The sequence below is a fragment of the Trachemys scripta genome, chromosome 10 (assembly GCF_013100865.1).
Source record: "Trachemys scripta elegans isolate TJP31775 chromosome 10, CAS_Tse_1.0, whole genome shotgun sequence".
NCBI lineage: Eukaryota > Metazoa > Chordata > Testudines > Emydidae > Trachemys > Trachemys scripta.
In genome coordinates, this window is record NC_048307.1 from 56,907,518 (window position 1) to 56,925,398 (window position 17,881).

The 17,881-nt window shown below is 39.5% G+C and overlaps 1 protein-coding gene across 1 annotated transcript in view; it reads left to right on the forward strand.

The window, feature by feature from the left end:
• Positions 1–483: 483 nt before the first annotated feature.
• The window catches only part of LRRC49 (leucine rich repeat containing 49), a 133,146-nt gene continuing 115,748 nt past the window's right edge, over positions 484–17,881 (forward strand). The window contains exons 1-6 of the mRNA XM_034783768.1: positions 484–636; positions 3,006–3,068; positions 4,199–4,286; positions 4,670–4,867; positions 6,591–6,693; positions 9,309–9,512. Of these exons, the coding sequence (XP_034639659.1) occupies positions 499–636; positions 3,006–3,068; positions 4,199–4,286; positions 4,670–4,867; positions 6,591–6,693; positions 9,309–9,512 (794 nt within the window). The 5' untranslated portion in view covers positions 484–498. The remainder of the gene's footprint in view (positions 637–3,005; positions 3,069–4,198; positions 4,287–4,669; positions 4,868–6,590; positions 6,694–9,308; positions 9,513–17,881) is intronic.

Sequence of the window (17,881 nt, forward strand, 5' to 3'; positions counted from 1 at the left end):
TGCAGAGTCACAGTCTAAAGAAACAAAGCCCTTTAATCACTGAAGGGAGTTGGTCCTGGGTGTAGCTATTGGTACCCTGCTTACATGCTCTGGGACACCTCCACAGCCAGCTGTGCTGCTTCACTGGTTAAACCCCCCCGGTTCACAATATCGCTTGGCCCTGGCGGAGCAGCAAGTGCCAGGGAACGAAAAATAACGCCCGAGCCCGTCCTGTCGGGGCAATGCTACCGCGGGCAGGGAAAGGAAGACCGGGGCGACGGAGGGGGCGGCTGAGACTGACGTGAGATGCACGGGGCCTGGCACCAGGGGAAGGCAGCACAGAGAGCAGAGCCCGCAACCGGCGCTCAGCACCGCGGCCAGCGCTCCCCTCCCCGCGGAGCCTGCCCCTCCGGGGCCCGTTAGCTTAGCTCAGGCTGCGGCTTGCTAGAGCTCGACCTGCCGCCGCCGGGGTGGGGGTAGCCGGAGCGCGAAAGAGCTGGACCGGAAGTGGTGGTTGCTATGGCCACTCGGGAGAGGTTTCCGCCGGCCAAAGAAGAGGCGGTGGCCGCGCGGGGTGGTGGCCGGTCGGGAAGACTCGTTTCCATGGTGCCCAGCAAGTTCCGGGCCGGGGGCGGCGGCAGGCCCGGGCCCAGCCCTGTAGGTGCCGCGGGGGTCGGGGGGGGGGGGAGGATTAGCAGCAGCCGCCGCGGGAGGGAGGGGCCCCGCCAGTGGCAGGTGCGGGGCTTGTGAGCTGGATGCCTCGGATCTTGGCTGCCTCAGGTGGGAGCTTTGTGCCCCTTCCGCGGCCGCCGGGCTCCCTGGTCCCCGCCCCATATATCCTGCTCGTCTGCGCCCAGTGCAGGGGCAATGCCCCGGCACCCTGCGTCTGTTGCACCCCGTAGAGGCCATGGCTCCATCCCCTCTTCTCTCCGCCTGCGGGCCGCAGGATCCCCCCCACCCATCCCTTCGAGGCCGTGCCCAGCCCCACTCCACCTGCCAGGAGACTACGATTCTCCCCCGTCCCGGCTCACGCCGAGGCTGCTCCCGCACCTGTGAAAACGCAGGCTGGGCAAGCTGCTCCCTTGGCTAAACGCGAGCCGACATTTTATCTTTGTCAGGACTTCGAATGTGTAAATTACTGTATTGGTGCTAAATGTTGTTCGAATGTTTTCTTTTGCATCTCATACTCCTAGAGATGGGGAATTGCGCAGGTGGGCAGGTAGTCACAGCGGCTGTTTGGTTGCCCTTGGATGCTGCTTGCTTGTACCACTGTACATGTGTTTCGGGGACCACTGCAACACAGTGACAGCTTAAAATTTGCCGAGTTGTATAGTACACTAGCAGTGATTATGGTCAGGAGGATGAAGTATATTTACATGTGTGTATATTTCATACTGTGCCCTCTAGGTGTGTGAGCTGCTATGTACATTTCTACTAAACAGTTGTGGTTATTTTTTTAGAAATGTCTTGGAAGATTAGCTTTAAGCTTTGTAATGTAAATAATAAATATTTATAAAAACCTGATATCTGTCCCTCAAAAAAAGTCTAAGAGGCATGTTTTTCCATTTAAAAATAGATCTAATGTAACTACCTGTGTGCTTTAAGACTAAGACTGCATCTACATCACACACCACTTTCGGTGGGGTATAGGGTATGTGTAGCTATGTACCTCAGTGAAGAGCAACCCATACTGCAGGTGTATAGCTACATGTCTCAGTGTGAAAAGCTCTAACAGGTGAGTCAGCAGTTCTCCCCCCTGCCAGAGTCTTTTCCTGTTGTGGGGGGAGGCTCCAGCAGCTCCCTTGTAGGAAAAGACTCCAGCAGCTGGGAGGCAGGGGGAGAGTACATGACTAAAAATAGCATTCTAGATGGGAAGTCACAGCTTGGGTGAGTAGGGGAGCACTGTAGGGTATGTACTCACATACATAGTCACACCCTTCACATGTGTCTTTATTTCACTGTTTACACTGCTGTTTAAACCTCTGCTGGGGGTGGGGGGCTATTTGAGTACATACTCTACATCAGGGTGGGCAAACTTTTTGGCCCAAGGGCCACATCTATATATAGAAATTGTATGGCGGGCCATGCGTGCTCACAAAATTGAGGTTAGGTTGTGGGAGGGGATGAAGACTCTGGCTGGGGGGGCGAGCTCTATGGTGGGACCAGAAATTAAGAGTTCATGGTGTGGGAGGGGGCTCCGGGCTGAGGCAGGGGGTTGGGGTGTGAGGGGGGGATGAGGGCTCTGGCTGTGGGTGCGGGTTCTAGGGTGGGGCTGGGAATAAGGGGTTTGGGGTATAGGAGGGTGCTCTGATCTGGGATCGAGGTGTTTGGAGGACGGGAGGGGGATCAGGGCAGAGGATTGGGGTGAAGGAGGAGGTCAGGGGTGCAGGCTCTGGGCGGTGCTTACTTCAAGTAGCTCCTGGAAGCAGCGGCATGGCCCCCCTCTGGTTCCTATATGGAGGCACAGTCAGGTGGCTCTGCACATGCTACTGCCCCCGCAGCCCCCATTGGCCACGGTTCCTGGCCAATGGGAGCTGCAGGGTCAACGCTTGCGGCGGGGGTAGCATGTAGAGCCCCCTGGCTGTCCCTATGCATAGGAGCCGGAGGGGGGACATGCCGCTGCTTCCAGGAGCCGTGGGGAGCAGGGCAAGCCCCAGACCCCTCTCCCTGGCAAAAGCTCGAGGGCTGGATTAAAACGTCTGATGGGCTGGACGCAGCCCAGGGGCCGTAGTTTGCCCACCCCTGCTCTACATACTGCCAGAAGATGCATGCAGTATAGACCAGAGTTCCATTTGAGTGTAAAATGGAAAGAAAGTATGATGGGGGTGGGTCAGTGAGTACAGATTGCCATAAATGAATATACTTTTGTCCATTCAGACAGTATTATCTAAGACAGCCTTCTTTATTGGATGAATTATTATATTCAGAGAATTTCCCTCATTAATAAAGTATATTTAGCCTTTTGTTTTAAGCATCCAGTTTTTGCAAAATGCAATCTGTTTTTTTTTTTTTTTTCCAATTTACAGGTTAACAACTGTGGGCTTCATCTGGTTATCCAAACCTCATCAGTGGCAGAGAGAAATAAACCAGTAAGATCCAAATACATTTTTTTTTAAATTCCTGAAACATAACTGAGTTAGTTATTCCAAATGTATTAGTTAATACAGATGCAAAAATACTCTTGTACTTAGGATTTCCCTTTTTAAAATAGTTTTTAATATTTAGTTTTTAGTATTTTGTTTTTGTTTTGTAATGATTTATTTCAGCCATCGGGGACAGGTGCTATATAAAATAAAAGCACTGGGGAACCCAGAATAAGTTTCAGCATCTTGTTGTGTCTCCCTTCTGTTTTTCCTACTGCTCTGAGTGGGGAGTCTATGTGGTGCAGTACATGTTTCCCTAGTTCAGCTATGCTGGCCAGTGTATTGTGGGGGTGCAGTCAAGTCTCAATTCCCATCTTTTTCCTCTTGCCTATGTGCTTGATGAAGTGGAAGAGTGGCCAAGTGGAGACTGCTCCCCCTCCAGTGCCAGTCTCCAGGATGTGTTTGACTCATTATTGTTAAGGAAAACTGATTTCTTGTTACTGTACTCATGCCTACTACCCTGAAAATAATTGTATATTGCCCATGCAAGATTTGACATTGGAGGTTATCTATTTTAATCTACTGCATTCTTGCATTTATATTCTAAAAGTAAAGTTGATCTTCAATAGAATTATTCTTTTAATGGATATCTGTTTTGTAAATAATATATTTTGGCTGAGATTTTCAAAGCCAACAAAATAATGTAGACACCCAGTAACTATTAATTTTAATGGGAAGTGGTTGCTCAAATTCTCTAGGCAGCTTTGAAAACCTCAGCCTAACTGCAGTACTGTTTGTACCTTCTGTCCATTTTCTTGTTGATAATGAAATATTTTAAATGAACATAATTTTATCTAATCTGTTTTAGATATTTATAATATGCCTATTCAATAAACCTGTCCTATGAAGTCTTTCTGGCACTACACAGTGAAATCTGAATATTACTGCCTTATTGAAATGAATAATACATTTTAACATGGAGTAAATCTGCTATTAATTATTATTCCCCAGAAAAGAAATATCTATCTTAAATAAATTATAATGACTGTGTACCAAATTTATACAGTTAACTGTAAAACAATGTGTGTTTAAAAATCTTGTTTCATTTATGTCATATTTTAAACATTGTGTTGCAGTTTGAATTCAGGGTAAATAAAGACCAGTCGTCTTTCCACAACAGGCTCTTGCAACATGATCTGGAAAAAAACCATTCAGGAAAACAAGGTAAAGTTTCCTTTTCTAGTTAACTTCTATAACAGCGTTAATTATAGAAAGAAAAAGTGTGACTAGCAAACAGAAACTTATTTCATACACCCAGCACACTTGAAAAATAATTATTTCTGGCATATGACAGACTTGACTGTATTCTCATCTGGGTGCATGGCCACTGGGGGAGACTAGCTCTAGTTTTTATTTTGTTTGTTTTCAAATTCGTTGTAATAATGTAATCTTGGTGATGTTTGCTGCTTAAGGGAAGGGTGGAGTAGGGGCCTGGGTGAGAGCCAGGGGTCGAGCACCCCTTGGCACTTTGGAAAGTCAGCGCCTGTGGTTTATTTTATTGTGCAATGAACTGCATGTTTCTGGTAATTTATTTATTTTTGCTCCAGGAGATGGAAGATTGTTGACCCCTTTGGTGCGTAATAAGCAGGTGTATGTCCCAGTAGCAGCCAATTTGGCAGACCTTTCTGGTCTGGAATTGAAACAAGGTGGAGGCTGTCTATCAGCATTTGGGGATTCTTCTATTCATACTCCTACAAAATCCAGAACCCGACAGGGCTGTCATAGTGCCGGTCCAAATATTTCAGGTAACTATGGAGACTAGTCTGTTTTGACAAGTAGTCCAATTTTTTTCTTCTAATTATGTGTCTTGTGGAAAAGCTATAGGTTACAACTTCTTATGCCACTTCAGCTGCCAGTATGTGTGGCTAAACAGAAAGCACTGGCTACTACTCCTTTATGTTTTTGTATTATGAGGATCAGAATGAGCCTTATCAATAAATTGTTAGTTATAGTTTTACATTAAAAGGACATCTTTTTTTTAAATGTATATATTTTTTTCTTCTTCTTCTTTCCTAAATTTTGCATTGTCTGTATGAACCATTGTCCAATATTTTACTGTACTCCACACAGGCCTCCTGTTACGTTTCAGATTGATTTTCAAGTCTTTGATCTTGCATGTATTGGTCCAAACAGCTATGATTAAACTTATTTAATTTTCTCTTTGGTCCTATTTATTCATTATATTTCCTCCCCCCATCATTATTTCTTTCTAATTTTTGGTAATTATCTTACTCTCCCTTTCTGCTGCCCCCAAAGAAATAAAAACAAAGTTTGGGGTTGCTCCAGGAATTTAGCATAAAAATTAGGGGAAAGTGTTGAAAGTGTTATATTTAAAAACAAGAATTCTACCAAATCACAGTATTCATCTGTATGCCTAGTCTGACTTTAGGCTTAAAGCAAGAAGGAATGAACTTTTTGAGGTGTCAAATAAATTATTCTTTGTTGCTTCTTTCAAACTTTCTTCCTCACTCCAACTCCAACTTAAACTTATTTTAATTGTAAGGGAAGGAGGAATTTATGCGATCAGCTATAGGACTTGAGCCCCCATTCTTATGGGCATAGTGACCTATTTCAGAAGAATATTTTTTTGGTTAATTGTTCTCCAAATAAGTCAGAGATTTGCAGGCTGGTTGGTTTTGTATGTGTTTTAATAAATTTTAAGCCCCTTTTCCTCCCCGCCAATTATTTAACTATTAACTATAGATTCCAGAGTAACTAATTAAATTATGTCATCAAAATAGCCCCGCCTTTCTTTCACCATAATAGAGAGAGAGACATAGGGCGCATTCTAAGGTGCTGTGAACTCCTGACCTTGTGAGTAATTCCATTCAGCACTTACTTGACTGAACCTTATAATGTTAGGCTGATTCATTTTGTTGTATTTTAAAAATTAAAATATCATCTTCCACACCCACATGACGTTTCCCCCTTTAAAAATATTTAACTTCAGGCATAGCCAGTTATAGGCTCAGAGTTGGGGTGAAGTAAAATAAAATAATTCTAGTTCACCTCTGTTTCATTTGGAAGATGTCTTCCTCAGAGTTCAGATATTGCAGTTAAATCCATGAATGCAACCTGTAACCTGATGTCTGAATGATTCTGGAGCATTCTAATACAAATAAAGGTAACTTCGAGCAGGTTCCAAATTTACAACATACTATAAACAATCAGTTGGTATCAAGCTGTGTAAAATCAACCAAATTAATAGTTACGTTTCTAAAAGCATATGTACAGTATGGTTGTAGTAACTTATAAATAGCACAGAAGAAAACATGGTTAAATATTCGTTCTAGTATAAACATTGGGTAGAGTCAATGAAGTACCATGATGGAGTCCTAACATACATGTGAACAATGCATATCTTTTAATTTTTGGCACATAGGAATATTCCACCTTTATTCTGCAGAATTAATAAAGCAACTTCTAAAATTTCTAATTCAAGTTATTTTTTGTATGATTTTCTAATAGATAACATACATTTTGGGAGCAGTGCATCAATCACAGCATTTCCCATTCTGCATCGTGCTGCTGATGAAAAAATACTGAATTCTGATAGGCTGACCCTTGAAAGGTGAGGAATGTTCCGATAAGATAAATTTGAGAATGGTATAAGTATCATGTTGTGTAGATGAGAAAAATGTGGACTGCACTTCGAAAGGATTTTTAAAAAATTGTGTCATGCTATCAGGATACTGCAAGCTTCTATGTAAAACTTCAATGTAATTTATCATAACTTTGACAAATATTCCATTCGTGTCTGGTCTCAGTTTGAGAGCTAACTTTTTTTCAAGTTTGATAGATATCTTTTTTATTATATTTGAATGGGAAAACGTTTGCATTTTAACTCCTATAGATTGCTTTGTAATCTGAATTCTGACATGCCAGAATCTTTAAACTAAAGACTGTCTCTGTTGTTATTAATTAGTAAGTATTATTCAAGTAATGCCCAGAGGCCCCAATTAAAATTTGGCCCCCCCCATTTTGGTAGAGGTGCACAGATATGAAGACATGGTCCATTACTGTGGTGGCTGAGTACTACCAAAAATTTGTTCTCACAACACTCCTCTGAGGTAGAGAAGTATGGTTATCACCTTTTTAAAGATGAGGAACCGAGGCACTGAGAGGTTAAGTGAGTTACTCCTGGTCACATAGGAAGTCTGTAGCAAAGCCAAAAATTAAACCCTAATTTCCTGAGTTGTAGTCCAATGCATTGACCATAACATTCTTCCATATAGATAATTATTTCCCTCTAGTTAAGATGCTCAAGAGATGTTCCAAAAGAAAAAGTATGCATGAAGATCATGATTAACTTGGAGTCAGGCAATGCAGGGAACGTGATCATGCATCCTGGACGTCTTTCTGCCATAGTAATATGCTTTGGAGAAGCTGAACAGCCTTCCTTCCTTCCAAGACATTCCCTTTCCCCCTCCCCACAAATTTGGTGGTGACACATCATAAATGTTCTGATGTACATTAACACTAAAATTGATTATACTGTTTTCTGGCATCAGTAACAAGGAGCAGGCACTGATGCACCAAGGGGTCTGAATGCCAGAGAGATGTGAGGTGCAGGAACACCCTAGCTCGGGCACCAGTGTACAGAGAAATATTTAGTACAACACTTAAGAAGTGCCACAAAGAAAGCTAGTTCATGCATTGTTTATGGTTTTACAAGAAAAATACTGTGCTGAAACATGGAGGGCAGGTGCTGTGGCAGATACTGAAACACTGGAGAGAAAGCATGTCACAACATGAGTGAACATGTCAAAATATGCACTGGAGCTCCCCACCTGGTGTCAAAACCCTAGGTAGAAATTGAAGCCAGTGGAGTGCCCTGTAACTATCTTTTGTCCAACAGTCTGGAAAAAATGGTGACAAGTCACAGTAGAATTTGTGAATTTTGCAAAATCTTAATTTTATATACATTTGTTTAAAGGAGAATTTTTTCTCTTCTCTAGTGCAAACTTGTTTTGATTCTTCCATACCTAATAGATGCCTTATAAATGGGCATCCCATATTTAAATTGTAAAAATATTATATTCTGCTCCTTTTCATGTAAAGGTTGATAAAGTCCTGCATTAATAATGCATAACTCTTTTAAATGTCAAGTTCCTAACTAGTAGAAAGATTAGAAAAATTATCTACACCATTCAGGGTAAAACCGCCCCATCGAGGTCAATGGTAGTTTTGTTATGGTTAGCAGGGTCAAGATTTCACCCTCACTTGTTAACTTGTCTATCGGGTTTTATGAATTTCTGGGCTTGCATATCATGGCTATGATGTCATTTCTGGCTACATAACTATAGTGGCATAACTTTTAGAATAATAATAAAAAAGCAAAGGTGTTAAAAATGAAATAGTAAAACAGAGTATAAATTCCCCAGCCTGCAAAAGTTTATATCCCAGCATGTAGCTACTCCCACAAGGAGTCCCATGAGTTCAGTGGGATTCTTCCTAGAAGCCACAGTCAGAGGGGCTGTAACCCTTTGCAGTACCACTCCCACAACTTGTTTTACTTTTGTGTATAGCCTAGACTGGTTTTGTTTTTACTTGTCATATTTAATGTGTATTGTTTCATTTATTAATTTTATAAAGTAAAAGTTCAATAAACCAATTAATCCCCCCCCAAATAGTAAAAGCATAGTTTTTGATTGGCATTAGTATAAATATGGACTGCTGATAGGCCATTGGCTGTTGGAAGATGATAATGTTGACACAAAGGGGCTGATACTGAGATGATGACTCTGTAGCAACACTGCTGAGTAACAATTAAATAAATGATGATTAAAAGAAAGGCTTTAGGAAACATTTTGAAGTCTCTGGCCATACTTATTAATATAATTTGATGCAAAATTTATATATTGAGTTCAGTTAACATCCTGTAATTCTAACAGTTTGTAAAATAAATGGCGTTTAACAATATAGTGCAATGAAATGACTTTAGTCTGTATGTTTCATTATCAGTGTAGTTAAGATTATTAAAAGAACACTAAATACAAAACAAAAATGGAATATTGAAAATTGTAATGATCTCTTCAGGATTCTGTGATATAATTTACATTTGCACAATATTTTTACAAATATATTTCATTCCTACTAGGGAGAGTTTGTTCTATCACCTACTTTACGTTTTTTAATTTTCTAATAATGGATTACAAAATTATTATTTATAATCTTTATTTTTAGGCAAAAGCTGACAGTTTGTCCAGTTATCGATGGGGAAGAACATCTTCGTCTGTTGAACTTCCAGCATAACTTTATAACTCGGATCCAGAATATCTCTAATCTGCAGCATCTTGTTTTCTTAGATTTATATGATAATCAGATAGAGGAAATCAGTGGGCTTTCAACTCTCAGGTCTCTACGTGTCCTCCTGTTGGGGAAGAACAGGTAAAAAAAAAATTGAATAGATCTGTATATTTTATTTATGGTGTAACACCTGTAGCCTGCATCATATCTGTTCTGTTTAAAGGTCCTGGTTGTTAGATTAGTTATGAGAACTGCAAACTGTTTCATTCATCTCTTAGGACCAAGGTGGAGCATGGTACTGGGATTTTTCATTTTTCCAAAATGCCATAAAACTCAGCATTTTTGCTACGGAATTTGCCATTTTGTCTGTGGCCAGGTGTTGAACAACTTTTGTATCCTTGTGTTGCCAGAAACTGCCTGCTGGTGCCTCTTGCTCTCTAGCTTTCCCCACAAGAGGGCGTTAATTGAATTACAGTGCATAATCCCTGCATTGTTTGATGTGTCCAGGTAGCAGGGGGTTGGAGAACCAAGAGCTGGAGTTCATCTTGCAGCTAGAGAGTGGAGGGAGTGAGAAGTGTAAGCCAAGTGGAGAATAGCACAGTAATGAAGTCCTAGGGAGTAGTGGAAAGGAGCTTCAGAAACTGGCTACAGTCTCCCCCTTTCCTGGCATATATTAGAGGAAGGAGAGCGGAGGCTACAGGAATGGAGCTAAACTACTTGGAGAGCATAGTTTTAAAAAACTGTCAAAATAATAATGATGAGTTGTAAATAAATAAGTATTTTTAACTGAGATGTGCATGGTTTTGTATGAGTAAGGGAGGATGAGAATGCGAGGTATTTCATGGTAGAATAAATGTTTCAGTGAAATTTAGGGTTTGCTGATGTGAAATTGGGTCCCATTGTGCCACTGTGCCCGGGGACTTGAATATAGTTTTCTGATAAAATGGAGTGGCTATACCACATTTAAATATGGAGGAGCAGACTAGTAAGTAGAGCTAAATAATATGAATGATCTTGAGTCTGATAGTGCTTCTGATTATACAGTTTTGTTGACAGTGTAACAAATACATTAAAAGTTGAAATATTAACAATTTATATTTACATTGTAATACAGAACAATGGATATTGCAAGGAGTGCACAAATTCAGATTATTGTGCAAGAATTTTTAGCAATTTCTGTTGACGTGCTCACTTTCAGTAAAATGGTTATTTTTTAAATAATAGCTGCATTATTCTGAGAACAAAGGCTGGTTTAAGTTCACAGCTCCCGAAGTTATGTGGTTACATTAGAATCTCGGCTTTCATTAAATGTAAAAAAATAATTTTCTAGCCCTCTGTTTTCTGGCACTCATTAAAGAAAAATCTGAAAATGTGACCCAAATATAACGTGTGCAGTGACAGCTGGTTGACTTTGCAGTCAGCCTGAAACACAAGCTTTGAGAGAGGCGAACTGCATCTCAATAGGGTGTTAACTTCATGACCCACTGTTCTGAGGTGAGGGGGAGCCTGAGGTGGGGGGAAAATGGGAGTCTTAAGCTGCTACCCTCCTCTCTGCCACAACCATTCCAAGAGGAAGCGGTGGCCATAGCATGGGAGTGGGTGCATGGGGACAGAGCCATGTGGAGTCTCTGATGTGCATAGGGCATAGGTTGCTCCAGTACAGCCCTGCTGAAAAGTGCATCTTAAACCTGAAGAAATTAACTAACACAATAGGGCTTGGCATCTTTGATGCTAAATGACAAAAGCCTGAGTGGGCTAACCAATTAGTCCTATTTTGTGATCTTTTTGTTTTTTTATGTCCTGCAGTAATACTGGGGGGGGTGCTGTGGAATGAAAGATTCTGTTCCTCTATAGTGAATTACCTTTTATTTTATTTTTTAAGGATTTTTTTTAGATCATTATGATTTTGGTGCTATTTAGTAACATCTTTTTTAAACATCTATTCATGTTTGCTATCGCCATTTAATCTGTAGTTATGCTCTTTGAGAAAGGGAATATATGTACTGGAATGTGAAATATTTCATATAAAGTAAGGTACTTTCTAACTATAATATTTGTCTGCTGAAGCTTTAGGATTATATCTGATCTTGCCAGTGATCTTGCATGGGACTTATACTTTTTTCTGGTTAGCTTCTGTCAGGACGGCATTCTGCTGAGTCTCTTGATGGTGTCTCTAGCCTCCGTGCCATGACAGAACACTGAACCATCACCCCTGAACTGGCTGAACACCAGCCTTAGTGCTTAAGCCTTTAGCCTCACCGCAGCCATGTCCCAGGCCCCTGATTGGCTGGACAGACAGCATTCTCATAGGATATCTGGGCTATATATCTATATATCTTCCCCAGCAGGAAGAACAAGCTGTCTGAGCAACAGGCCATTGCCTTGCCTTGCTACTTTTGCATAAGTTTATCTTACTGCCTCGCTGCCTCGTCTGACCCTGCCTGGCTGCCTTGCTGTGTTGCCTGACCTTGAGTTGTCAGCTCATTGCCTAAACTTGCTGACCCAGCCCCTTGGATTGGATCTCCTAACTAGGGACCTCTGTGAGAACTCTGACCAGTGCCCTGGACAGCCTCTGATACCTATTCACCTCTTGGCTGCCCACCACCTGTGCATACTTGACCATTGCTCTGGACTGCCACTAGCCCGCTTTGGCCATTGTGCATTACAGCTATGCTATGTGTTAACAGAACAGAACATACCTTGCATATGCTAAAGCAGCAGATATTCAAGTATTGTATTTACTGTGCAATTCTCAATTCTAGAACCAAAACAAAACCAACCAATCAACAAAATTTCCTAGGAGTGAAAAATTGTTTTGTGGTATGAATAGTTTGGCTGTCAAAAATCTTAATAGAAATCTTTAGGCTGAAACTTCAGAGACCTAAACAAGTCTCTTGTGTATCAGGTTGGGGCTAAAATATATAAAGTATATTATTTCATAAATAGGACATTTTACTTATATATTCAAGATTGCACCTGTATAATACGTTTTAAAAAACATAAAATTACTTCAGGACATAATCAATCCTCAAAGGTGTTTAGAGTTCACAGTTTTAACTTTATGCCTCCAGCACATTTTACTGGTGAATAGTAGCCTAAATCATAGTTAAGGGAGAGCCTATCTTTCAACTTGCATTTGGGCCTTTTTCCTTCATGATGCTACTAGCTATGATTTCTGATACACTATTCATAATACACACAGCTGAGGGATGCTCGTCTGTGCAGAACATTGAGATTAAGAGTGTTCCTGCACTGAAGGATATACATGTTAGCATTTCTGATTGGCACTCCCTGTTCCACCTGGAAATTTAAGAGAGAGAGTGGAGGCCTTTTAATTAGGAAATGAGTAGGACTTCTGGATCATGGTCAGGGGAAGCGAACAGGGGGAGGGAGGCAGGGGACAGACAAAAGGTTTAGAGCATCCCTTTAATAATATCCCACAGGAACAATATCCCATAGGAAATAAGGGCCATAACGAAAGAACAAATACATGACAAATATGTACTCATGTTGCTTAATGCACTACTGGATAATGATCAGATGCTACAGTGATGAGCTTGATATAAGAACTTGTACAGAACAGAATAGATGTGGATGGACAGAAAGTGCACATTTAAATCAAGGGAAGGAGATGTGGCAGATCTAAGCGGAGAATATGGCAAGAAAAATGGAGCAGGAAAAATAAATGGTCTCAAAGAGAAGACAGAATGGAGAAGACAGGTAGCAGATACAAGTATATCCCAATGGCATATCTATTATGAGAATTTTCTACTTTCCTCTGAAGCATTTGGTATTTGGTACTGACCCACCTGGACCTTTGTTCTGATCTAATATGGAAATTCCTTTATTCCTAAGTAGGATGAGCAAGAAACAAAAAGTAAAGACACAGAAATAGAGATACAGAAAATAAAGAAGGAAAAGAGAAACCTCAAAAATCAAAGGAAACCATGGAAAAGTGTGCTAAATTGTATAGAGACTGAAAATTGTGAAAAGAAGAGTCTAGAACATGCAATGCAGGATCACAAATGACAAACAACATGGGGGAAAAAAGGACCAAGAGTAAGATAGTGGTGAGGGTGGGGGTCTGAATGTGGCATTCAGGACAGCGATTCATTATAAATGGGAAAAATGTATTTGATTGCTTTTTAAAAATATTTTTATGGTATGTTGGCAAAATGTCAGGTTCTAGTAAAAACAGACAAAACCCTAGCCTTACTGAGGGTCTTGGAAGTCTGAGTTCTGTGTTTTGTTTTTTAGTTTCTTCTAAATCCTTAGCCACCAACTTCATGATATTGCCCAATATTTTTTACATTTGGGAGCTGCTGACATCTGTCCTTTGAGAACATGTATATAATATCAAGAGCGACACAAGCCTTTTGATTTTGCTTGTTACTCAAAAATACAATCAGATGGGAATTTATGTGGAAAACATTTGAGCTTTTATAATATTTCTGAAAGCATATTGGGGAAAGGAGAAGAGCTAATTTTTTAACCATCTAAATTTATTGTAAATTAATCAAAGATCTAATGGAGCTGCAGAACGTCTTTTTGGCTTGTACAAGGGAAGCACAGTTTCTTCATCTTCTCTTTTTGAAGAACAGAAATCCTAGACTTTTTCTGAACTACGGCAGGTTTGTGGCATGTGCTAAATAAAATAGGGAATAAAAAAGAACCAGTTAGTAAGTACAGAAATATCATTTTAGCGCTTTTTGTTGTCAAGTGGAGGAAATCAAATCAGATTCTGACCACAGTTTTATCAGTTTAAATTGAAATTGCTCTGTTTACAGTAGAGCCTCAGAGTTACGAACACCTCGGGAATGGCGGTTGTTTGCAATTCTGAAATGTTCATAACTTTGGACAAAAAGGTTATGGTTGTTCTTTCAAAAGTTTACAAATGAACAGTGACTTAATACAGCTTTGAAACTTTACTATGCAGAAGAAAAATGCTGTTTTTAACCATTTTAATTTAAATGAAATAAGCACAGAAAGTTTCCTTACCTTGTCAATTCTTTTTTTAAACTTTATTTTTTTAGTAATTTACATTTAACACAGTACTGTACTTTATTTGCTTTTTTGTTTTTGTATCTCTGCTGATGCCTGATTGCGAACTTCGGGTTCCAAAAGGGGTGTGTGGTTGACTGGTCAGTTCGTAACTCTGGTGTTGGTAACTCTGAGGTTCTACTGTAAATTGAATTAGTTTACATCATTGTAACTGATAACAGATTCTGGCCCATCAGCATAGGAATGAATCTGTTTCAAAACTAACCCTACAATATTAGTTAATTTAAATTATGTAAATATACAAATATGAAGATTTCAGTGGAGTAAATGCCTCTACAGTTTTAGGATTGTGAAGTTAAATTTCTTTCACTCTTAAGCACTGTACACATGGCTGGATATCAGGTTTCAGGAAAAGATTTAAGCTTGAGATCTTAACACTTTACTTTGCTTAGATGAGGCATGATATTTAGTGGGAATTCTCTGGATTAACTCTGAATTCTCCTAAGTATCAATTTCTGTATGCTGTTAGGTTCTCATTGTTAATGGCTTTTATCTGTGGGAGATGCTAGAAGTCATCTACTTCAGATCAATTCTTGTCTCAGATCTGGCATTCAGGTCAGGTCTTCTTTTGATTTTGGTCAAACCTGTTCAGGGAATACTAGGTGTTGGTTTTAAAGAAATTAATCACTTAGGGACTTCTTTATAAATCTTCTTCGGCACAGGAGTTTCCTCCCTGGTGCCTTGGATGCTGAACTACCTTTCACTGAAATAAGGTGAGAGTTACCAGTTTTCCCCAGTAGTTGTTCACTGTCGCTAACTGCCAAGCTTGCCAGTCTATTACTTTGTGTTTACCTCCTTTTGGATGGTACTATGTTGCGGGAATTCCTAGTTCTGACTCTTTCTTTCATCTCCTCTCTGAATCTTAAAGCTCTCTCTCCCCCCTTTGTCCCCTTAGCTCAAACCAAATCTCAGTTTCTCCTATGACATGGATACTTTTTCACTTTACTGATGAGGGTGGAATCTACATAAACATAAATCAGCTTAGTTTGAAAGGAATGAAAATAGAGAAGGGCCTTGGGTTATAAGCCACCAGGCACCATTCCAGGAAGTTTCCATGGAAACACTCATTAAAACAGGTGTCTTATCTGTCTTACCCTCATCTTCCCTCAGTGGTTTAAAAAAATTCAGAAAAACACATAGGAGCAACAAATTTAACTCTTTTCTTTCTGGAACTGGAGTGGTTGTTTCAAGCAGAAGGCCTTCAAGGATGTTATGAATACATTCACATGTACACCAATTAAAAGGAGGTATTTTACTTGTTCATACTTGGTTGAGCTATTTTATGTTTTATTTGTGAGATTATTAAATCTCACTAGGGTAAATTCATCATTGATATAACTCAACAAAGATGATGGGGCGAGGCCATAAACAATAAATCTGGCCTATTATGTTTAGGCGTCAGGTTTTATATTTTTTTCTCAAAAACTTTTTTTAACTTTGCAACAGTGGTAATACACACAATCAGGATATCAAATGTGATGAAACAGTCTGTCCAAAGTACAGTGCTTTTCTAAGAATATTACATGAAAACAAAAAAAAAAATTGTATTGACATCCAGGAACGCACAATACAAAACTAAAACTTAACCTAAACAAAAATTAGAACCCTGTTGCAAATATTTTTAAATAACCAAAAATTGGGCAAGCTGTCTACAGATTAACTTTTATATATTTTGGAGGAACATAGTAATGCTTGTGTATTGGCTAAAAATAAGAAGACTTTTTCCATTTTTATTAAGAAAAATAGTTGTTTTTAAAAAAAGTCAAAAGATTTAGTCTTAGAGAGTGAGTCCTTCATTTGTTCACATTAATTCAAGAATGGGACCCATCTGTTTAATAATCATGTATTAATTGCATGTAATATCAGTCAGTCTTTCCATAATAATTATATCCTACGTTTCAGTCAGCCAAAATGAGGTTGAGAGCATTTTGTTTTTTCCCAAAATAAGGCTGTCATGCCAAGGGGAAAGGTTGCCTTTCCTTCTTTGCTGGAATATATTTTCTCAGTAGGGTTTTCTCAACTGCAGGGTCCCAGGAAAACTCAACCTTTGTAATTTTTTTCTTAAACAAGAGGATACTTCTAGTCAAAAAGCTTGAGGAAACAATAACAGTCCCACTAAGTACATAAGTGTTCCACTTTTCCCACATTTATACCAAAGTTTATTAAAGACTGCTCTATTTATGATTTTCTTTTAATATTAAGATGGGCCAAACCCTGAACTATGTTTCTGTATCCCTCCTCAGCTAAAACAGGACCGTTGCTGAACCATCCCAACTTTCATTTCTTTTTGCAAAAGATATAAGAGAAGAAGGTTCTGTAAAACCAAACCTATTCTATTTTTGTATAATGAACTTTCCATTCTTGCTGTCTTCTCCAGATGTCCACTCTTAACAGATGTTGAAAAGGAACTTGCAGAAAGCCAGTTTAGGCTCTAACATGCTCCAAGCATTGGCCATTTACTTTCTAAATACTCATTGGGTGCACATTGCTCCATCAAGTTCTGTTCCATTTTTTCCAGCTGTTGGCGTTCTTTGCATTTGCTTTAGTATTGTTCAATGTTTTCCTTTGTATTTAGCTTTTGTAAGAATAGTTTAATCTTAATTTTGTTAGGTTTTTTATTTTAAAGAGTTAAAGCTGATCTTGCCAAAACCAGCGTAGTGTCAAAAACAGTATTCCACTCTTCCGGACCTTTTCTTTCTGTGCCTGAATTCTTTAAAAAGGTCAATATTAATTTTTCACTCAGTGTATAGGCCGGAAGAAAGTTTTTCTCTAGTTATTGCCAGAATCTAATCTACAGAACAAGCTAATGTGTGCCTCAGACTTCATTGCAGTAAGGTGGTAGTCACAAGTAAACTTAGCCACTTCTAATCTCATACCATCTATCTCCAGTCATCAAACTTTACTTTTTTTTTTTAACTGCATATCAATTCATCATCTTAGAGTAGTAAATGTTGAAGACATTACAGAAGATATACATGCTCCAATTCTTACAGCCATCTTTTCCGGCTGTACTTTTTTACATGAAACTTTTATCAATATTTCCATAAAAGTTTCCTACTTTAAATGTACACATGAGCCCATGTAATCCTGTCATCGAAGATTGTCTCTAAAAGTAGTTTTAATATTTTGCACATTTCTCTGCTACAGATGTAGGTCTCTGTCTTTCTGCACACAAAGTAGGCTGTTAAATGGTCCCTTCCAGCCAGTTTAAATATTTCCTACAAGTAGTTCATCTTTAGATGGGAAGACAGTAAATAGACTGGATAGTGGATTGTCCCACTGGTTCATGGATTCTGCTGTGGTGGTAGGAAATAGAACCAGCAAGTAGCATAACTTTGCAAAAATATAGACCAAATCTTGAAACCTTTACTCATATGAGTACTCCTATCTAATCAATAGGCGTAGTTGTATCACTAAAGGCTGTATGATGGGACCCGGTGTTTAAGTCA